The sequence below is a fragment of the Lycium barbarum genome, chromosome 9, assembly GCF_019175385.1.
Source record: "Lycium barbarum isolate Lr01 chromosome 9, ASM1917538v2, whole genome shotgun sequence".
Taxonomy (NCBI): Eukaryota; Viridiplantae; Streptophyta; class Magnoliopsida; order Solanales; family Solanaceae; genus Lycium; species Lycium barbarum.
Window position 1 is genome coordinate 97,353,755 of NC_083345.1, and position 24,201 is coordinate 97,377,955.

A 24,201-nucleotide genomic window follows, 5' to 3' on the forward strand; every position below is an offset into this window, starting at 1 on the left:
TGTGATTCTAGGTAAGGGTTATTAGTTATCCTAAAGGAAAGGGGTTAAGCATCCTTTAAGATCCGTTAATTAAGGTTAACCGGTCAAACTTAGATTAATTAATTAAGGCTAAAAAAATAGAAGCACAGAATTTTAGTTATAAGTTAAACTTATAAAAAAGGGTGAGCAGGATTAGTGAAGGTCTTTTAAGCGTTTAAAATAATTCATAATTTAGAATCAATTGTCTTTAACTACTCAAATGTTAGAGGTGACAAAAAATAGGACAGGTAAGCCAATATACATATCAGCTATTAAAGTAAAAAAAAAAAAAAAACTTTATAAGCAAATCTCCTTCATTTAAAAATAGGCCTAAACTTGGTGTCATCCTGGTTTGGCAAAAAATGCAGTTTCGGAGATACAAAATATATTTAGATTTCACTTTCAAAGATGGACCAAAAGACTATAAAGAATCGTTTTTTTCACGTTTGTGCTTTCAAAAACTACATAGCCAATTTTTAAACCGTTTTGGGATTCATAAAATAGAGTTTCAGAAAATATTACTTTTCGATAGCTGCTGAAATAATGTACCAATTGCACCTCCCCTCTAAATTAGGTATTCGAAGACTAGTAATCTTAAGTGTAACACATACACAATCAGAGAACAAACAGTTAATAAATCCTATAACAAGTTTGAAAAATGCAAGAGTCATTCTTTTCTTCTCCCCTCTTTTCCTCGCTCCTGTTGGGATGTTTTTTCAGAGAGGGACAGAATTGAATGAGGAAATAATTATGTGTTCCAAACTTCCTCTCGTCCCTCTTTGCAATTTTTGTTCGGATGAGTTTCGAGGGAACGAGAGAAGTGACTGAAAAGAAGACGCGGATTCCATATCTAATGGCGGCAAGGGACTTATGCAGCGGTGAGAGCCTTTCATGAAAGACTCCATGTTACTCCCAAAGTGTACATGCAAAAGGAAGGGAAAATAAGAAATTAATGAGACAATTCAAATATTTAAGAGTGTAAAGAAGAAAATTCCCATAATGAAGGAAATTCTATTTGCATATTTCCCTTCTATAGTATCAATCCGCATCACAGCAAGTTTAGGCAAATATAGTTCACATCAGATTCCTCCGCTTTCGCAGTCCCAAAATGAGCACACACCGATTCAATTTTAAGCATGATAACCATCAGTGAGCTCCATATTATAGTTTCAACTAGGCAAGCTTAAATACTTAAATGAGCATAGATTCAAAATGATTCATTCTAACAAATGCAATAAGCAAACCTTATAAATATTAAGACATACAGATCATTCAAACAAAAACAAGGGGATCCTGGAACACATTCTTTAAAGTTACGCAAATAACTCTGTTTTTCATTCACAAAAGAAAAGGTACAATAGCTTCTTAGCATGATGCTGCTAATTAATCACTCAAGTCATTTTCTAAACTAAACTAAAACCAAGGGTTCCATTGAATTGATATGTACTCTGTAAACAACTAATATTGTGAAAACCTATGAGAATACATTACCTTAGTCAAGTTCTCATTTTAGAGCTATTTTAATTAAACAGAGGTGATGAAACATGATTTCTAATACAGACAATACTCGTCGATGATGAGAAAATAAATAGATTCATAAGGAGAGGATTTTTAAATGCAGGAATTCCAACAAGGCGGCACATAACGCTAAATTCCTAATATCTAAGCATATATTAAGTACAAAAGGGCATGAATAGGTTTTTTTCTTTGTTTCATTTTAAAACTCAAAGATGAACATACTTTCCAAGATATGAGTAAGATAAAAACATAGGCTACACATTCGGCCAAAGTTTTTGTAGCACCACAAAGGAAATGACCCCCTCAATCATGATAAGACCAAATTCACATCCATGAAGTATTTAATTAGGTGGCAATGTAAGCATATAAAAGAAATCCCTACACTAATTTCCTGAATATGAACACATATGAATATTCACATTTTTAACAAACATTTATTGAGAGGACTTAAGCAAAGAGATTTCGGACATTGAAAGTCCATGTTAACAATGCAAGAATAAAGAATGAGTTCAGATTTTTACATCTTAATTACAACTTGAAAAATAATGACATAATGAAAAGGACTGACCTTTTTCGGGTGCAGTGAAACTGGGGCGCGAGGTCTGAGATCCGACGTGCTCCAACCTCGAACTCTAGTAGTTTTTTTTTTTTAGATAAAAAGATAGCAGCAAACAGTTAATACTTTTGGAGTTAAGAAAAGAAAAGAAAACAAAAGTTTTGTGAAGGCAAGAGGGGCGGCTGAAAATAGCTTCCAGAGGTAAAGAGGCCGTTCTAAAACTTTTCCCAAATGGACTCCCAATGCTAGTATTTATTGGATGAACTTAAGGTTTGCTAGGGTTCCAAGATTTTAGGCGGGATTTCTTGGTCAAAACTCCATTTGAAATCCAAACGTTCAGATTTTTATGGATATGCCAGTCCAGATCAGAAAAAGAAAGAACCAGACGAAATCAATTAAAGCTTTGTACTGTAGAAAATGAAAAGAAAATGATAAAATAAATCGAATTTGAACTCACCAATCCGAATTCATCCTTCAGTCAAAGAGCGTTCTTAGCACTAGATATCTGAGGTCTTTCCCGAAAAGGTGAGACCTCCTCTGATTTTGGGTTGAAAATTTTTTGGAACGTTACTGAGAATGGATGTGGAGAAGAATAACGTGCGGCTGTTTTTTAATAGAAATTAGGTTTGCAAATGTTTAGGGATATTCGGGATGGATGGGCTGAAACGTTTGAGCCATGTTTTGGGCTAGAGTTGGCTAAAATGTTGGATCAGATTTTATATGAATTGAGCTAGTATGAAGTCTTTTATTTTGGACTTAAGATGTTTTCTTCCTTATTTTTTTGCGCTCCTAAATTAAGATGAAAGACACTCTTTATTTAATTATAAATTAACATGTATCAAAATATTACTTAATATAAAAATATATTTATTAGTACTCCAATAAAAAATAAAATTATATGATATTGTAACAGTTGTGTGATAATATTTAAAAAGTTTAAAAGTAAGTAAATGCTATCGTTTAATTGATAAATAAATGCGATGCGTTTTGCGTAAGACAATGAATAGAAATGTTAAAAGTGATCATGACGATTATAATATTAAGTGATCGCAATATAATAATAATAATAATAATAATAATAATAATAATAATAATAATAATAATAATAATAATAATAATAATAACAATAATAATAATAATAATAATAATAGTAATAATAATAGTAAGAACAATAGTAATAAGAACAATATAAGAATAAGAATAAGAATAACAATAACAATAACAATAACAATCAATAATAATGATAATAATAACAAGAACAATAAAAAGAACAATAACAATAAAAAGAACAATAGCAACAACAAGAATAACAACAAGAACAATAACAAGAACGACAACAACAACGACAACAACAATCACAAGAACAAGAACAACAACAATAACAACAACAACAACAACAACAACAACAACTACAACAACAACAACAACAACAACAACAACAATAATAATAATAATAATAATAATAATAATAATAACAGGAAATGACTACATTTGGATAATGAAGAACGACAAAATTAATAGAAAGCTAATAATTGTAATAAATAACTATTCTTTAAGTTGTCAAAAATATTAGAAGCGTAAATAAATATTTTGGAAGAAAGGCGGGACAAAATTGGGTGTCAACACGCCTCACAAGGGGAGAGAATAGAGAAAGAAGGGAAAGAAGGAATAGGGTTTGGGGACTAGGATTTTATAAAAACCTGACTAACTAGCTAGTAATAAAAGAGTAATCGGTCAAATTTGATAAATTATATGACCGAAAGGGTATGGCCCGCATTTATCTTTTTTAAATAAGCAGAAGAGAATCCCTGTGGTTAGATTAACTGGCAGAGAAGGTTAGCCAGGTTTTTGTTATGGTGAAGTGAAATATCTTTCACTATAGTAGGAAGAAGACATGCGGGAGCGAGCAGAGAAAAAGCAAAGCAAGCTCTAATGATTGTCTAACATATAAACAAACTATTACAAATACCCACATAATAAAAATAGATGAGAGCTACTTTGATATATATATATATATATAGAGGATACTAAAAGCAACATTTAAAGAATCTTGACACCTTGTTAAAATTATATTTTTGGGTTCTAGTAACTTTATATTACTACTTTGATTTTTGTTAATAAATCTTAGTTAATAGTTTTTTAGCTAGTTATCCCTGTTTTCTAGTAATTAGTTAGTTGCAGACTTAATTCTGTGGAGATATTTTAGGTTAGGATAATGATTATTTTTTTACTGTTTTTGTCACTGAAAGTTCCCTATAAATGCAAAACTTACAAAGCTAAATAAAATAATTATGTTTGACTGCATTGCCAATACTTTTTCTAAGTTTTCTCTGTTATTTTTCTAAAATTCCATTGCTAAAAACTAACAATTGGTATCAGAGCCTTCTTCTTATGGGATCTGTGAGTGTCATGGAGACTGAAACCAGTTTTTTCTCAAATAGCACCTCCTGTCTTTGATGGTGAGAATTACCAATCTCAACAGTAAGAATGAAGACTTATTAGAGGCTTTAGATCTTTGGGAGGTTGTGGAAGAGGATTATAATGTTCTTTCGCTGGCCAATAATCTCAATGTGGTCGTGATCAAAAGTCAAAAGAAAAAGAAAATCAGAATAGCGAAAACAACTTTGTTTGTTCATGTGTTTGCAACAATTTTCACGAGAGTTATGACTCTCAAAGAAACAAAAAAAAATTGGGATTATTTGAAGGAAGAATATACAGGAGATGAAAGAATAAAAGACATGAAAGATGTTGAATTTAATAAGGGAATGGATTTGCCCAAGATGAAGAAATCTGAGACCGTCAAAGAGTACTCATACCGACTTCTTGGCATTGTTAACAAGGTAAGATTGCTTGGCACTAAATTTAAAGATTCAAGAATTGTTGAAAAAATTCTTGTTATGGTGCCTGAAAGATATGAAGTATCAATAATTACCTTGGAGAAGACAAAGGATCAGTCCAAGACTGCCTTGGCAGAATTGCTAAATACATTGCAAGCACAAGAGTAAAGGAAGCTTATGAGGCAAGATGGTATTCGTGAAGGAGCTGACAGTCAATAAGATTCAAAGCAAGTGTAATAATTCAAAGAAAAATTACCTAACTTGTCAGCACTGTGGTAAAAAAGATATTCTCCATTTAAATGTTGGAAGAGACCAGATGCATAATGCAAAAGCTACAACCATCTTGTTCATGAAACTGTTATTTGCACAAATCTCAAAAGTATGACGTCGATGTCCAAATCGCCAATGAAGAAGAAGAAGAAGACGACTTATTTGTGACAACATATTTCTCAAACAAGAAGTCTGATTTTTGGTTGATTGACAATGGTTGTACAACCACATGACATAAATCCTTTTAAAGAGTTCATGTCTATGTGAAAAGAAAAAAAAAAGTCAAAACAGGGAATGGTCACTATATTCCTGCCAGGAAAAAAAGGACAGTTGCAATCAAAACAAGTTCACGTATAAAAATAATTTTAAATCTTTACGTCCCTGATATTGATTAGAATCTATTGAGAGCTGGCCAACTAACAGAAACATGATCATAAATTGTTACTTGAAGACAAGTACTGTCAAATCTTTAATGTCACTGAGAAGGAGATTTTACGATTTAAAATGAAGGGGTAAAAATTTCTCATTTAATTCAACAGAAGGTGAACACAAGTTAGAATCTTTTGTTGACAATCAAGAGTTGCAACTTGGAGAAGTGAATCGGCCTAATTGCAAGACCAACGATGAATTGACATATTTCTTTACTAAGTCAATTCCAGGCAAGTCTAGAATTTGTCGTTCCTAAAGCAAGGAGTGTTAAAATTATGCTTTTGGGCAGAAGTAACTTTTGTTTTACTGGTTTAATTTTCTTATAATAAATTCTAGTTAATAGTTTGTTAGCTAGTTATCCCTATATTCTAGTAATTAGTTAGTTATAGATTTGATTCTGTGAAGATTTTCTAATCTAGGATAATGATTATCTTTTTATTATTTTTTTTAACTGCAAGCTCCCTAGAAATGCAGAGCTTACGAAGCTAAATAAAATAATTTCCTTTGACTGCGTTGCCAGTATTTTGTCTCAAGTCCTTCTATGTTATTTTCCTAAAATTTCATTGCTAAAAACCAACACACCTAAATATTGTTATGTAATTTTAGCGAAACCTTATTGAGATGTCTTAACATTATTGTAGCACTCTTGCTTGTCAACCAGTAGCTTTAAGATCTACTTATGACGACCCAATTCTATTAGCTGATATGTTATTTCGTGTTCTTTTGACAGCATTGAGAAATCAGTTATAAACTTGAAGGTTTTGGGATTAGATAAGTTCTTCCACATTGGAAGAGAAGGTCGAAAAAACACAGCATGCAAGCACGGGCATTCAGCTCGAGTTACATATATATATAATTCAAACTAAAACATACTACTTATTTATACTGAGTCCTTACACATTGCCACAAAGAAGCATAATATACAAATAGTATTTCACACCTATTTGCTTAAGATCCTGAATCCGCCTCTCGTTGTGTTCAGCTCAAGTTGCACATATATAATACAAGATGTTGAAACACTTTTATTTATACTGAGTCCTTGCACATTTTCATAAAGAGAACTATTACATTACTATTCCACACGTACCAACTTTAAATCTTGAATCCGCCTCCAAATGCGATGGAACACATTTGTCTTCACACCAGCTAATGTTTGGCTTATGGAAATTCCTTATCAGGCACAGGGACTTTATTCCTGCAGACTTCCCATGTTAGAAGCCTTCTCATTTTTCATAATGGCATGGAATAATGTAGCTCGATCCTCCTCAACAATCTCTCTCAACAATTCATCTTCAATTTTTGGTGCTTGCCAGTGAGAAGGGTCCTCCACGAGGTCTTCACTGAATATCATGCTTGATACCCATTCTTTCCATGTTGTTCTTTTATATTTCTCCTCTTCTAATGTGCCCGTCGCCAGAAGCTGGTAGACATAGACAACTTTGTCCTGACCAGGCCGAAAAGCTCGTGCAATGGCTTGCTTGCTCTTAGAAGGATTCCACTCCGAATCCAGTAATATTACACGTGATGCTGCGGTCAAGCTAATGCCTTCTGCACAAGTTGTAATGGATGCCAACATAACCTTTGATTGTCCGCCTGGCTCCTCAAATTGATCCATTATTCTTCCTCTTTGAAAAAGCTCAATGTCACCTTGAAGCACCAGTACTTCGGTGCCCTTACTCCAACCATAGAACCTCTCAAATATCTCCAGAAAAAGATTAATTGGAGCAATATTGTGGCAAAATATCAAAACCTTTTCTTTCCTGAGGATACAACGAGGTATTAGGCTCATTACAAATTTGACTTTCGAACCCAGCTTTAGATCGAACTTGAATTTCTGGAGAGCCTCCAGCTCCTCTTCCTTAAAGTACTGGCTTGAACATGCTGTCGTTCTGATCAACCAAGGATGGATTGCACCAAGGGTAATCAACAGCTCTAACTCCAGTGGAAATCCTTTGTAGATGGGTCTTTGATTTTGAAGCTTCACCAAAATTTCTTGTTGAAGAGTAGTTGATTTCATCATCAAAGTGTAGCATTGTAAACCAGGAAGGTTATCAGATGATCCACCGTCATACACATCTATGAATTCACCTGTTAGTTTCTTCAATATGTTTAGGCCTTCTTTCCTTTTCTTGGGGATGTCTGAATCAATGACGCTTGAGATTTTATCAATAAACATCTTTCTTGCTCGATTTTCCAATGAAAAGCGCGATGCACCTTTGTTTTTCTTCTTGTATTTAGGATCCAGCTCCTTCAAGACCTCATCAACAAAGGTTGGCCTTGCTAAGGTAAGTGTGTTGAAATACTCTCCAAAATTATTCTGAAATAATGTACCAGAAAGCAAAATCCTAAGTCGTGTATCGACCTTCATTAGACCCTTTCTTAACCTCGATTTTGTACTTCTTGGGTTGTGCCCTTCATCAAGTATTAGGAGCCCTGGACACTGCCGCAACACCTGGGCCATATATTTCCTATGCGCATAATGTGAATCTTCCCGTGTCAGTGTTAAAAAGGAGGTATAGCCCATAAGGAGAATACTGGGTTGTGAAAGCCACATCTGCATTTTCTCAAGGCAGTCCAAGACATGCATGACATCTTGATTGCGAGGAAGACCAGGACATAATTTCACCTTTTCTCTTAGAACCTCTCCCTTAAATGTTTGACCGCCATGAATTTGGTAGACTGGCACAGGAATCTTCCACTTAAGTACTTCTTTGTACCAGGTGTAGAGTGTTGTCTTGGGAGCAAGGACCAATGGCCGTGATCCAGGAAATAATTTCAGGTAGCTTACAAGGAAGGAAATAATAAGTAAGGTCTTCCCAGCTCCTGGAGTATGAGAAATAACACAGCCACCTCTCTTTTTGCTTTCTGGTTGCATTTCCGCAGGTACTATGGATCCAGCAATATTTTTCCACAGAAATTCAAAGGCTTTCTTTTGGTGTGCCCGTAATTTATTTCCTAGATCGGGTATCAGCGCCCAGACATTTTCTTCCCCTTCTCCTGATGATGAAGGTGCGCTGGAAGAAGCAGGAATGGACAAACTATCAAGGCCATCTCCATCCTGCTTGTTATCTGTAGCTTCTTCAGTTCTTTGCTCCTTGCTGGAACTGTAGTTTGCTGAAGGCATCTATAGACATGAACAAATGCAATTCTACTAAGCATGGTGAAGGAAATAAACAAAAGAGCATAGCAATAAAAGCCTAATATATACAAGAACCATAGTATAGATCTGCTTCTACATGCATACTGAAATTACACGCCGAATATACTTCCTATTACATGTAGGATGAAATAATGAGATGAACCAAGACAAAGCTTCATCTCTAAAACATTTGGGAAGTGCTACCATTTCATGGAATCTTCTACAGGAAAAATCTCAAAGACTTCTTAAGCAGGTGCTTCAGAATAAGAGCAAATGAAATTATTTCAAGACTTGACTTACAAAGGGTGGTGGGACATCCTTTATTTCGGTGCTAACGGATCCACATAACCGGCAAATAATTCCGATTTCTTCATTGAGTCGATAATCATGTCGACAAACTTCTCCACGTATTTCAGCTCCTATGCTGAAATTACTTGCATATTGAACATGGGAATCCTGTGCCATATATAATAAGGACAGCATCAAACATAAGGTAACACAGCAGTGAAGATATAATTGGTAGATGAAAGAAAAATAACATTCACCATTGAATCGTTGATCAAGATAATATACAAACATAAAACAGTGACCAGTCCAATAATTTCCAGTAGCAAAAAGCACATTCCATGAACAATATGTCTTTGTTAACATTACCAATGCCAGTAATTATTCAAACGACATACCTCACTGTCTTCGAGAAGATAACATGATGCCAGGGCTAGTTCCATCTCCTTCCATAACATATCAATTTCTGAAATCTCTTCCTCCTTATTCTTTGAGAGGCTCTCAGCTGACTCTCTGAGGCTAGATTTTGTTGACTGAAACTCTTTCCATTGATCAATTATTGGTGGTTGTTCCTTATTAAGTGTGGCATCAATGTTTGCCATGCACCTTCTAATCAATTCCTTATACACATTAGCCGCTACAGCACCCTTTTTGAATGATCTTATGTCATAAATACTATCCTTCTTAGAAGTACTTCTACTGTATTTCTTACGTGAACCTAACATCCCACTTCTACGATCAAGTCCCATGAATTTTAACTTTGAAATTTTGACTTGCCCCCAGCGTCTAGCTTCTGGTTTTGTGAAGTTCATTTTAGAATCTTTCCTATTATGCGATGTTGAAGAACCATTGAAATATATGTATCTGGAAACTATTTCACCAATCTCTGCCGACACCTCATCAGGAACTTCAACATCAAGTGGGATCTGTTGATGGACCATCAAATCAGTTCCCGCAGGACGATGCAGGGGAACGATAGCAAGTTGACGTTGACTGTCAGTTGTAACTGATTTCTTGTATGCAAGCTTATTTACATCTGATTTCATTTCATTTCTCCATCCGGCTGAACATTCAGAGGACTTCTTCTCATGAGGTCTAATATGTCCCCCAACCAACTCTCTCCTGTAAGACCTGGCATTTTCTTCAATTTCACCATTCCGATAAGCATGATCGGCCTGAATAGATAGTGCAAGTGGTAGTTCTTCATACTCCACTTTTCTCCTACCCCCAACTAACCGTGTCATCTCAACATCAAATTCTGCCAAATCATGATCACATCCATTATAACGCTCTGGCTGTACAAATCGACGCTTTGACCTTCGTGGTCCCATTGGGTCATACAGAACCAGAGGCCCAGCTTCACTTAGGTCACTGGTAGGATTTATATCAGGGACATCTCTACTGAATTGAACAACAGTGGTTGTTGAAACTCCGTTTTCTAACTTGAAATTCACGGAGTAAGAATGTTGGTCCGAATTTGGTTCTTTTTTGTCAAGATCGTCATCCACAATTTCATAGACAATCTGGTTGTGCATTGATCTCACATCAAATGTAGCTTCTTTGAGAACAGATGCAGCCACTAGCCATGTGAGGTCCGAGGAGAATTTTCCTATGAATAGTTTAAAAGTCTGCAACGAATTGCAGTCCTCAGAAGAACTCCACCGATAATGTTTGTCTTCACAAGGTTTAAGTTCAAGTTTTTGGAGAATGGCAATCTGATCAATGTGCAACATATTTATCTCCTTACTTAAGGTTTTCTTCAAAATGGGAGGAGGGCCTTGAGTGGCATAAACGCTGACATAAAATTGGCAAGTACAAGTGAGCTCATGAGGCTTCCTCTCTATAGATCTTATTTTTGCATCAATCCATACCTACATGGAAGAATCAAAGGTAGATAAGCACAATAAGATAGTAAACTTCAGAGGAAAGCAACCCCAAAAAACAAATGGAGGAAGCACTATGTGCCACTCCAGAAGTCAGGAAGAACCTAACTTAGGTACAACAATTGGTGAAAAGTATCCGCTATTATTTGGAATAAAAGAATGCAGTTTAATTATCCAAGGCTGCTACTTACAGGCTTGACATCTTTCTCATCTCCTGAATCTTCTCCTTGATAAGGGATTGAAAGCACACAAACCTCAAGTCCGGGTCGTAAAAAGCAGGCACAATCAGATAAAGTAGCTTTTCGAGACCTCATTCGAAGATTTGATACCGGAATGTTCTCCTCAAGCACTTCCCCATCAACCAGAAGATGAGTAGTGATGGTCCCCATACTGATCCTTAGGCGCTCCACAGCTTGCCAAGAGCCGTACCAGAATGCCTCAAATGCTGTCAAATGATACAGGAACAGTCAAAGTGCAAGTCAAAATGAAGATGTAGTCCAATGTCAGACGTATAATTTACAGCCTCATTTCTACAGAAAAGAAGTGAATCCATATTCAGTTCTGTCGTATATCTCGTATCAATCGTTGCAAAGAGATAGTTTGCTTCAGAAAAGAGTATTAAGTCTTTTGCTTAACATGCAAAATCCATTTGTATCAAGAAATGACTAAAATCAAACCTCGAAAGAAGACTGAGCATCAAGCAACGGGAGGTAATACTCAATGCTTCAACCAGAGGCAGCAATGTTGCAACCGTCTGACACTTTTTATGACTGAATGACAGTAAGAACAATATGCACTAACCAGTTTCTGCTTGTCTTTTCTATAGCTGGTATTGCTTATACCTTACAAGTATGTAATCATGCAGGAAAAAGGATAGAATTGCTAAATGACAAATTTGAAGCAGGAGAAAGAGTGTAATATTGCCACTACAGCAAAGTTATACGTGGTTAATTTGATTAAAGAAACTACTAAACCTTCCCAGCCAGTAGATCATCAAGCAAAACCCTTCAGAAACATAAGTAAGTTGTTTACATGAGGTTTGATCTATGTTGCTCGGACTCTTTAAAAATGTTGCTGCACCCGTGTCGGATCCTTCAAAAATGCACTACTTTTGGAGGATCTGACATGCACCCGTCGACATTTTTGTAGAGTCCGAGCAACAGAGGGTTCGATTCCTTACAATCCAATAGTAACCAACAATTAGAAGATCAACATCATCACAAGATTCCACTCAAATAATATATTGTTATCTATAATCAGCTCTACTGAAGAATCCTTTGCAAAAGTGTTTTCAACAATTTCATCGTGGTTTGATCATTCTCCCAGGCGTCTTCTGCTGATAACATTACAACAACATACCTAGTGTAATCCCGCAAGTGGGATCTGGGGAGGGTAGAGTGTACGCAGACCTTATCCCTACCTTGGTAGGTAGAGAGGCTGTTTCCAATAGACCCTCGGCTAAAGTAAAGCAGAAACAACAATTATGAAAACATACGCAATAACAACAGTAGGATAGTAAGAAAACTGAACATTAACCAAGAAAAAAAAGAGACGAAGACCAAGCTGCTTACGGTGTGGATCAATTGGATGAGCATTGTAATGTATATGCCTCTTCATCTCCCCTTAAAGATCCAAATCCAACCTTGTCAACAGTCCAAAGAAAGAATCACTCTAGTTGTGCCCAATAGCTGCAACTGATACTAACAAAGCCACAAAGCAACTTCCTATGTACAATAGTTACATCTGTTGCTGCAAAATTTTCCCAGTTTAAACCACTGTTTAAAATCCTGGATAACCAAAAAAATCTACAACATTTTTGTAAGATGAAATAAATAGGAATATTGTTATTCTTTCTCATTCCTTTATGTTTCTTCAAAAAAAGGTCAAATTTTCTTATAAAATTGATTTCTTGGTTTTCCTTTAGTCTCATTTTCATATCTAACACCACATTATTAATCAGTGAAATTTTGTCTTCCATGCATTTCCTTAGTGACCACACAGTTTAATGTCCATGTTGAACTTCACATAATCATAAATATAAAACAGAAAAAACTTTCAGTTCTAAAGATTAATTCTCAGTAAATAAGTGAGAATATTATATATACTATATATATATATATATATATATATATATATATACACTGTATATTGTCTAGAGACAAGGGAACAAAGTTGCATTAAAAAGTGAAAATTTCTATCATGCATAACTTATGCGGTTCATTAAGGTTTATAAAAGTTTCTCCTTTCTGGAAAAAGACACCAAAAAGAATGAAAAAAAGAAAAAGAAAAAGAACAGTTCTGATAATGCAACTTTGCTAAATATGTTCAAGTTGTTAACTTAACAACATAATTAGTACCCTGATTGTCCATAACCGCTAAACTGTAACATTTCAAAGTAGCATCAAAACAGTATTAAAAAAACAGAGATACAACAAGAGAAGAATTTAAAGGCACTATTAATACTTATTTTCTGATGATCAACGTCAAGACAATCGAAATTCATGTATGGGTTAAGTCAACAACGGTAGCAAATATTTCTAGGCATGAAAACAGAAGAATGCTGCAGTTTCATTACAAAAATTTCCCCAAAAAAAGAAGCTACTAGTAGAAATACTCATAAAAAGGAGTTAATTTACCAAATGGAGAAACCAAAGTCTTAATAGTCCAGAAATACCCCCTCAATCTGACAGAAATGTTGTTTCCTCCAGCAAATTCCAATTTTTTTTCCAAATGAGGAACAGTTAGCAGGATAGTTGAATTACTCAATTGACACAGCTACATATCAACTCTAAATAATTTGATAGGGATTGATTCTGAAAATTGGACACCTTTTTGGTTGAAAATTGAAATGCATTTGTGAAGGCGAGAATTCGGAAAGTGGAGTGAATGAGTGAGTGAGTGGAGAGCGAATAAGGGAAAAGTTCAGTGGGTAAAATTGACAAAAGTGATTCTCCTAGGGGTTTGGGTTTATTTTTGTCTGTTTTTCTGTGTCACATAATGGGTTTTTGTGCATTGCTAGTACAGTGTCTCCCCTTTTTGCATGAGTGACGATAAATTTGAGGTGAAAAAGTACCTTGAAATCTATAATGGTAAAAAAAGAGGACAGTGAAAATACAGTACCTTAATAGATGTTTGAGCTGCCACTTAATAGGTCTTGACCATGATAGATGTTTGAGCTGAAAACCTAGTTGGAAATCCAACTTTGTTAAGTCTTGTTCTCTGATTTTTTATTTTTTATTTTTGGAAAATTTGTGTTTGATATAGGAAGTAGGATTCTCCGGACCTGCGCATAGCGGGAACTTGATGCACCGGACTACCTTTTTTATATAGGAAGTAGGATCCCTAAAGCTAAACACATAATAAATAAATAAAGAGAAAAGAAAAAAGGAGTAACCTTATTGGAAGAAGGAAATTAAAAACTCCAGTTCAAAATAAGTGTCCACCTAGTTTTTTTCAAACTTCTTAAGAAAATATCAGTTTCTAGAAAAAAATAAGTATTTTTATTAAACTACTCTTAATTAATAAGAATTTTACTTATTTATTGCCTTGAGTAAATAGAATAAATTTGAAAAAAAAAAATTTAATTCCTTCTTGATTATTATGTAAGTAAACATTTATTTAGAACTTAAAAAAAAAGGTTACGTGAACGCTTATTTTAAACCGGAGAGTATGAAGTAAAATGACAAAACACAAACTCCTCTCACGAGTTAAGGGGACTCGGTCCTTATCAATTCACAGATGAAAGAAAATAAAGGGTTAGGTAGGAACATTAGTTACCGAATTAACGGGGGCCAACATCGAGGAGTAGTTGCAACCGGTGCTTACTAAGGGGAAGGCACTAAATTAATGTGGTTTGGTAGGAGGGATAGGATGAGTCGGATTATTAATATAATGGGATTAGAATTAATCTTATGTTTGGTTGGTGGGATAACTTTATTGATATCTCATCCAATTTCATGTAGATGGATAAAAGATAGGATTAGTAATCTCATCTTATCCCACCCAATCCCATCTACATGGGATAACTTATCCTCCTACCAAACGACATCTCCAACTTTGGACTATTTTTTACCCCCAATGCTATTTTGGTGCGGAAAATGATGTTTTGGAGCTCCAACCTTGCACTATTTCATTAATATTTTATTATTTATTATTTATTATATAACACTTTTAATTTAACATATTATAAATTTTAATTTTTTCATTTAGGTCCCTAATATACCTAAATATTTTTTATGTAATATTTTTATAATATTAATTTTACATCTTAATTTTGGAGTGTAATTTTTATAAATTAATTTTTGTATATATTATTTTTATATAAAATTGTAAGTTAATATCATTATAAGTTATAATTGTATAAAAAAATATAACCATCACAAAAATGAAAAATGCAAATATAAATATAATATGTTGTTAATAAATAACACAATATTCAATAACATAATAATTTAGAATTGAAAATACATTAAAATTAAAACACAATGTTCAATAACATAATACATTAAAATTATAACACAATGTTCAATAACATAATAATGTTCAATACATTAAAATTGAAAAAACATTAAATAACATAATAATTTAGAAAATTATAACAATAATTTAGTACTCGGATAGGTCGTTTCCAGATCCACCGATATCATTAAAATATTGAGTGTATGGGGCAGAGGATTGTTGTGGTTGTGGCTGTTGAAATTGTTGACTTCTTTTATCCATTATTCATTTTTGTTCTTGTCAAATAAATTCACGAATATTTGGATCATCAATAGAATCTAAATTCGATAATAAAATTTTATTTTCTTCTTTAACTTCTTTTAGTTTCAAAGCTCTATCTTTTATCTCCATATTTCGCTGTCTGTCTGCACTTGACTTTGCCAACAACTCAACAAGCCGATTATTTTCTGATTGGACCATTTGCATAGCAGATGAAAAACCTTCATCGATTTTTCTCTTCAATTTTGCTTTCTTCATCCCAATAGGTCGTTGTGATGATATGGAATCACTTGCAACATCCTCGTGATAAGTTAGGAGATGATACTAGAGGTGAATCAGGAGTAGGAGTCTCAGACTCTGATGATATATAAGAAGAGCCTTGATTTCGAACTCCGATGATAACACTTTTAATTTAACATATTATAAATTTTAATTTTTTCATTTAGGTCCCTAATATACCTAAATATTTTTTATGTAATATTTTTATAATATTAATTTTACATCTTAATTTTGGAGTGTAATTTTTATAAATTAATTTTTGTATATATTATTTTTATATAAAATTGTAAGTTAATATCATTATAAGTTATAATTGTATAAAAAAATATAACCATCACAAAAATGAAAAATGCAAATATAAATATAATATGTTGTTAATAAATAACACAATATTCAATAACATAATAATTTAGAATTGAAAATACATTAAAATTAAAACACAATGTTCAATAACATAATACATTAAAATTATAACACAATGTTCAATAACATAATAATGTTCAATACATTAAAATTGAAAAAACATTAAATAACATAATAATTTAGAAAATTATAACAATAATTTAGTACTCGGATAGGTCGTTTCCAGATCCACCGATATCATTAAAATATTGAGTGTATGGGGCAGAGGATTGTTGTGGTTGTGGCTGTTGAAATTGTTGACTTCTTTTATCCATTATTCATTTTTGTTCTTGTCAAATAAATTCACGAATATTTGGATCATCAATAGAATCTAAATTCGATAATAAAATTTTATTTTCTTCTTTAACTTCTTTTAGTTTCAAAGCTCTATCTTTTATCTCCATATTTCGCTGTCTGTCTGCACTTGACTTTGCCAACAACTCAACAAGCCGATTATTTTCTGATTGGACCATTTGCATAGCAGATGAAAAACCTTCATCGATTTTTCTCTTCAATTTTGCTTTCTTCATCCCAATAGGTCGTTGTGATGATATGGAATCACTTGCAACATCCTCGTGATAAGTTAGGAGATGATACTAGAGGTGAATCAGGAGTAGGAGTCTCAGACTCTGATGATATATAAGAAGAGCCTTGATTTCGAACTCCGATGATAACACTTTTAATTTAACATATTATAAATTTTAATTTTTTCATTTAGGTCCCTAATATACCTAAATATTTTTTATGTAATATTTTTATAATATTAATTTTACATCTTAATTTTGGAGTGTAATTTTTATAAATTAATTTTTGTATATATTATTTTTATATAAAATTGTAAGTTAATATCATTATAAGTTATAATTGTATAAAAAAATATAACCATCACAAAAATGAAAAATGCAAATATAAATATAATATGTTGTTAATAAATAACACAATATTCAATAACATAATAATTTAGAATTGAAAATACATTAAAATTAAAACACAATGTTCAATAACATAATACATTAAAATTATAACACAATGTTCAATAACATAATAATGTTCAATACATTAAAATTGAAAAAACATTAAATAACATAATAATTTAGAAAATTATAACAATAATTTAGTACTCGGATAGGTCGTTTCCAGATCCACCGATATCATTAAAATATTGAGTGTATGGGGCAGAGGATTGTTGTGGTTGTGGCTGTTGAAATTGTTGACTTCTTTTATCCATTATTCATTTTTGTTCTTGTCAAATAAATTCACGAATATTTGGATCATCAATAGAATCTAAATTCGATAATAAAATTTTATTTTCTTCTTTAACTTCTTTTAGTTTCAAAGCTCTATCTTTTATCTCCATATTTCGCTGTCTGTCTGCACTTGACTTTGCCAACAACTCAACAAGCCGATTATTTTCTGATTGGACCATTTGCATAGCAGATGAAAAACCTTCATCGATTTTTCTCTTCAATTTTGCTTTCTTCATCCCAATAGGTCGTTGTGATGATATGGAATCACTTGCAACATCCTCGTGATAAGTTAGGAGATGATACTAGAGGTGAATCAGGAGTAGGAGTCTCAGACTCTGATGATATATAAGAAGAGCCTTGATTTCGAACTCCGATGATATTTAGTTATATTTTATCAATGATTTCACTTTTATTTGCATTATCCATTAATATGTATAACATATAATATTTGCTTACAATTTAAATTATTTAAAAATTTATGGTATAAAATAATTTTATATTAAATGGTTATATAACAAAGGATTATGAATTACATGAGATAGATATGTAAAAAAGAAAAAAATAAAGGATTTGTTTTATGAAATTAAAATATAAAATTTAAGTAAAAGAAAATAATATAATATAGAAGAGAGAGAAGAATATAAAAGGAATATTCTTTGGTGTAAAAAATAGTGCAATAGGTTGGAGTTAATTTGCACCATTTTGGTGCAAAAAATGGTGCAATGGATCGGAGATGCCCTTAGACACTAGAAATTGGAAGTCTCAAAATCTACAATTACAAGTAGTATTATTTACTCTATCCCAATATATGTGATACATTTTTCATTTTAGTCTGTCCCAATTTATGTACACTTTTCATTTAAGTCTGTCCTAAAAAGAACGATTTAATTTAAAATAATTAAACTTCAAACTTCCGCTTTCACCCCAGCCACACAAATATTTATAGTATGTTTTAGACCACAAATTTCAAAAGTCTTTCTTTCTTAAACTCCGTGTCTAGTCAAACTACATCACATAAACTGGAACAGAGAGAGTATTTTAACTGTGCATTTTTTTCTTTTTTGGTGCCAATATGTTAAAAATGGGGGTGAAAATTACCAAATAACTTGTATAAGAGGTGATTAGGGAAAAAAATTAGATATATACTATGCATTTACAACAACAATATACCCAGTATAATCTCACCAGGTTGAGTCTGCAACCGTGCATTTAAAGATGAAATAAAAGAAAGACAGCTAAGAATTTATTACTTTGGCTAAAAACAATTATTTATATAAACACCGTTATACCCCATTTTCACCAAGGTCAAAATGGATTACAACATATCGATAATTTCGGGATTAATTAAACTTGAGGAGTCGCCACCTAATTATCATGGTGAATTAGGACACCTAAAATTAATTAAAATTATTGTCTAAAGTTAACTCCGTTTTAAGGTCTACTAAACTTAAGATTCCAGTAGTCTGTTTGACCAAGCTTCTAAAAACAGCTTATTTTAAAAAGTACATTTTTCAAAAGTACTTTTGACTAAAAACAGTTTGTATTTGGCCAATTAATTTAAAAAGTACTTTTGAGCAGCAATTAGTGTTTGACCAAACTTTTAAAAAGTGATTCTATGTATATTTTTCTCACAAGTACTTTTCAAAAAAGAGCTTTTGGGCAAAAACTATTTTTTTTTAGCTTCTGAAAAATTGCTTCTGCTACTCTCCAAAAGCACTTATTTTCTTCCAAAAGCTTGGCCAAACACCTCACTTTTTTTAAAATAAGCACTTATTGAAAAAATAAGTACTTTTAGTGAAAAAATAAGCTTGACAAAACAGGCTATAGATAAGGATTCAATCGATCTAAAGGAAAGATAATAAGCACTCTTTAAGATCCATTAACAATGTTTAACCGATCGGACTTATGTTAATCAAACGCCATGTTGAATATATATAATAACTCATAAAGTAATTGATTAATTATAAAACAAAGAGGGGATAAGTATTTCATGGTGAAAAGCAGTAAGCTACTTTATGTTAAAGTCCTATTGACGCATTTGAAAGTAGTATGCAGGGTTAAAACATTTTTACATTTGAATTGAATTATCAAGAGTGGAAAAACGAAGTAGTCGGTCTTTTAAAAATCTGATTGAATAGAAAACAAATTTCCTTGTCGCATTATTAATTTAAAAATCATTAAAGTTATCATGCATGCCAAGTAAGTCCAAAAACAACTCCTGGACTATATGTTTTCGAAAAAAACTTTAGGAGTTCAAGAAATGAATATAAGAAGATGACCACACTACAACAAAATATGCTTTTAGCGGCAATTAATTTGCGGCAATAACTTAATTGCCGCTACTTATATTTTAGAATCACTTATTACCGGCAATACCAAACTTTAGCGCTAACAATAAATGTCGCTAAAGGCTTTAACGACCTTGGAACTAATGACATTAATCAATTGCTGGTAAATGTGTTTGTGGCAATAACTATTGCCGCTAAAAGGAAAATATATTGCCACTAAAAGTCTCTTTTGGTATAGTATCCAATAACCCTTTAAAAATCTTTCGACCTTGTTTAAAAGCTAAAACGAGTATATATTGAATAAGTGATAGTAAAACTAGTTTATTAACTACCTCTAACTGTTAAGCCTTTGAACTATATTTTTAAACTGTAAGTATGATACTAAGTGAGCAGACTATGGATCAACTAAAAATTTAACACAAGTTCAGAAGGTGCAAAATTAGATAAGGCAAATGAACAGTTAAAAAGCCTAAAACAGAGCAATGAGAAGCCATTCATATAGGCCTCCCAAAATCAAGAATTGTGGCTGTTAAGATTTGGTCCATTATAGACATGGATTCAAATATGAGAGGAGATGCACTGGTAGTCACCCTGATGTAGTGATGTCGTCGAGTCTCAAAGTGAAAACTCTTCGGCTCCGGTAAAGTGCATACCAAACGAAGAGAAAAAAGTAAATATGAATTAGAGAAGAACGTGTGTTTCTTAATGAATATTAAAATCAAAAAAGAAATACACAATTTGCAAGCTCATATTAAAACAAATCTTTATAAATGTCATGGTAACCAGAAACATAAGAACTCCAATTGTTGCTAACAGAAAGGCTCTTAAGTAGTGTCTAAAGTAAGGAAATAAACATATACACCTACAATTTATGCTAAGATAACATGTTTTTGAGATCCTTACATTAAACTAGACAGAGTAATTCTAAAAGGCAGGCTTTTCGCTATTCCAAACAGCATACGTTTTTTAGTTCAAAATACCTAATATATGAACCTAAAACTAAAGAGTCTAACATACGACAGATTCGAATAAAACAAGGCTCTCAAATACGAATTCGAAAAATCCATTTGGATACGATTAAAAGATAGAAATACATGATTTCTGAAACATAGTGTTTCTAAAGAAAAGAACAGCAAATTAACATGGGCTAGTTAGTGAAACTGATATATCAAGACATATAACCAATTTTTATTCAACTGAGATATAATAGACGGATATAGTGGCACATTCTTTGAATGATAAAACAAATGCGAGATAGGTGTTATGCCTACGTGATGCAGTGAACAAATAAACAACTAGAGCATAGTTTCTAATAGGCTTCTAAATCTAGCATTATTAACTAACATTTAGCATATTTATACGGATATGAACACCTTTAAATATGTATTGCGAAGTCAGAGCGCATCTATACTAAGAACATGTTTTTTTTAGACAAAAGAATTGTCACGACCCAGATCACAGATCGTGCGGGCACCTACCCAATCCCACATGGCAAGCGAACCTGTCCCTTATTCAACGTCTAACACAACATAAATAAGTAAATAAGAAGATAAACAATCTCAAATCATAGATAGGTAATAATGCGGAATACTACAACATGAACCCTCGAATCTGGTCTGAATAGTACAAGAGCAACTAAGTACATCTAGAATATACAAGTTTGAAATAATAAATCTGTGTCAGGATATGAAATCAAGAAAGTAGGATAGAAGAGTCTTCGGGCAGCGGATTGAAACATGGCTCACCCAAAAAATTCACCCACGAGGGCCTGAGGTGGAATTTGCAACAAACTCTGCAGTCAGAAAAGAATGCAAAAAGATAGCATCAGTACAAACAACAAGTACTGGTAGGCATCATAGGCCGACAACAATTAGTTCACCTATATGAAGAAAGAAATCAACAAATAGGCATATAAGCATTTAAATATAGTCACTAAGCACATCCAAATAAGACTTGCAGTAATATGAACCACAATAGATCTCAGTAGTCTACACTCACAGCCTAAGCGGAAACCTCTAGTCCTTGAATCCATCAAGTCTCTAGGTAAGTGATCAACAAGCACACAAGAACTCAAATGAATCATCAACCAAGGAATCAATGCGGAAACGAACCATGCAATGCAATAAATGCATCAACCAGAATCAGTGATATGAGTGGAGGTAGTATGAATGCAAGTGTGATGCAATACAATGCACTGGCCAACTGTCTCATACCGTACACACATGCTACAGAAGGAAAACCTCCACGTCTCGATAGTTATGATCCATGGGGGACCCGCGAAGTCCATGTACTAGTCACTCCGCGCACAGCCCAGAGATGACTTTCACAACACCAACCACTCCGCACACAACTCAGAGGTGGCTTCCACATCACTAGCCATTCCGCACACAACCCAAAGATGGATACTATATCAAATCTGTCCATAGACACTCCGCACATAGCTAGAGGTGACTTTCATTTTTCATTTCTTTATCATACATTTCCATAATCTTTTTCCATCAATTTCTCCATTGGAACCACACAGCATCACCATGAGAAATGCAGGATGAAATGTATGCATGAATGTCGAATTGAACAATGATCATGAGGGTGAATAAACATAACAACACCCGTAAATCAATTACCAATACAAACTTATTCCTAAATCTGTACAATGCCATGTCCGGAACAGTTTCCCTTCGGACCACATAGATGACATCAAATAATATTTGCAAGGGACGCCATATGAAATATGCATGTAGCAAACACCACAATAAGAAGCCTCTGTTGTTTCACTTTCTCTCTTGTCATTATTAGTATCAAATCACAGTTCATAACAATGAATCATGTAGAATATGTATGAATGATAAGCATGATATCAATCTCAAATATAAATCATAATTCAACCTAATTCTTGCCTCAACATGAGCGCACATCACAATAATAATACTGAATCCAATTCTTCCTTTAACAATGATAAATGACAAGATAAGTGAGAGATGAATGTATCACAACCGCAACATAGAAAATAAGCAACAAGCCCAACACCACACATATGACAACAAGAGAAATCACAATAAATGAGGAGACAAGCCCACAAAGTCATCATCAGTACCAACCTAAGAATATCCATCCCAACTTCATACCCGAACGCTTAACATGCTTTCTCTGTCAATAACTAACATCTACATATGCTTCGCTAACTGAAGTCTAACCGAAAGGTAAACCGTAACCTATCTTGATGCCGAGCTGGTACCACAAACTGTCAAATGTGAGCCTTTCCCTTCTGAAGAGCCTCCGAATGCTCAAAGTCTAGCCATTATCGAATTCTAAGTCAGAAACAAGAAAACAACGGTACCCATATTGTTATACATTTGTTCTATAAAAAAATAAATAAGGAAAAGAGTGAAATCGGGACCATAAGGGTCAAACAAGTATTTCAAAAAATCGAATAGGTAACTCAACATTCTAGAAGTACAATTCTACTCTCCAATTGCTAATTTAGCTCAAGTATTGATCAATTTCATCATTCAAATCAGAACCCACAAATTAGGCATAAACCCTAGCTTTTCCATATTCAAATTCTTAACTCAAATGGAAGATTCAAGCTTATTGGTTACTAATTAATGAAATTCCATGATTATATTAGTCAAACCCATAAATTAATCTCACATTGAATCCTAAAATTTAAATAGCAAAGTTAAGGTTAAGACTCACTTTCTCCAACAAGCTTTTCTAGATTCCACTATAGATTACAAGTTTAGGAAGGTAAATAACAAGAACTAGGTGAGAGAGTCTTACCCAAGATGATTCAACTCTGAAAATGCTTCAAATTGCCCTTGAGTCACTTTGGAGAACTAATTTTGGGAATGGGAAATGAATGGTTCAAATTAGGGTATTTAATGATTCTGGAACAACCAGCGGAAGACAGTCTGCTGTCGCGCATCCGCCTCAGCGGAATTTCGTCCGCTGGGGTGGATTCCCATGGAATCCCACTTCTGCACCTGCGGACCAGGCCTCGCTGAGGCGGGTCTGCTGGGGCGCTCCTAGTCTCGCTGGGGCAAGACACCAGAAACCAGAATTTCCTAGTTTTTCGCCAAGTCCTTCCCAAATCCCGACAATCACCCGAGGTCTCTCAGATACAAACTAGACATGTACACACACATAAAAACACGCTACAGACTCACTTGTGGTCTCGGAATTCCCATTGGAGGTCTATTTGACCGGGTCAACAACCAATGGCCAAAAGCCGACTTTCCAACCAATAACCCAAAACGCTCCCGAGTGCCTCTGGAACCGAATTGAACATCCCACCAAGTCATAATCGACCCTCCAAACCTCATAGAATCGATAAT

General features: G+C 33.6%; 1 protein-coding gene and 1 long non-coding RNA gene across 4 annotated transcripts; both read right to left on the bottom strand.

Moving 5' to 3' along the window:
• Positions 1 to 524: 524 nt before the first annotated feature.
• On the bottom strand, positions 525 to 2,780 carry LOC132609113 (uncharacterized). The gene is made up of 2 exons (XR_009570702.1): positions 2,550 to 2,780; positions 525 to 2,168 (listed from the first exon to the last, which is right to left on the bottom strand). It is a non-coding gene; the product is annotated as an uncharacterized LOC132609113 (long non-coding RNA).
• A 3,701-nt stretch (positions 2,781 to 6,481) lies between these two features.
• Positions 6,482 to 14,015, bottom strand: LOC132609114 (SNF2 domain-containing protein CLASSY 1). 3 transcript variants are annotated; one of them, XM_060322968.1, is made up of 6 exons: positions 13,572 to 14,015; positions 12,507 to 12,678; positions 11,127 to 11,380; positions 9,451 to 10,923; positions 9,068 to 9,223; positions 6,482 to 8,752 (listed from the first exon to the last, which is right to left on the bottom strand). In XM_060322968.1, the coding sequence occupies exons 2-6, from the start codon at positions 12,550 to 12,552 to the stop codon at positions 6,818 to 6,820; spliced, it is 3,864 nt and encodes a 1,287-aa protein (XP_060178951.1). In that variant the 5' UTR covers positions 12,553 to 12,678; positions 13,572 to 14,015; the 3' UTR covers positions 6,482 to 6,817. The 3 variants fall into 3 exon arrangements, with proteins under 3 accessions (XP_060178951.1, XP_060178949.1, XP_060178950.1); XM_060322966.1 differs by having other exon boundaries at positions 12,507 to 12,684; XM_060322967.1 differs by lacking the exon at positions 13,572 to 14,015 and adding an exon at positions 13,399 to 13,532 and having other exon boundaries at positions 12,507 to 12,684.
• Positions 14,016 to 24,201: the final 10,186 nt, after the last annotated feature.

What these genes read in the sequence shown, in the direction of transcription:
- LOC132609114 (XM_060322968.1), bottom strand. Translation starts at nt 12,552, where the DNA reads ATGAAGAGGCATATACATTACAATGCTCATCCAATTGATCCACACC. An exon ending in ATCTTCTCGAAGACAGTGAG is followed by an intron (nt 9,224 to 9,450) that starts GTATGTCGTTTG and finishes TATATGGCACAG; the next exon opens with GATTCCCATGTTCAATATGC. An exon ending in AGGATGTCCCACCACCCTTT is followed by an intron (nt 8,753 to 9,067) that starts GTAAGTCAAGTC and finishes TCATGTCTATAG; the next exon opens with ATGCCTTCAGCAAACTACAG.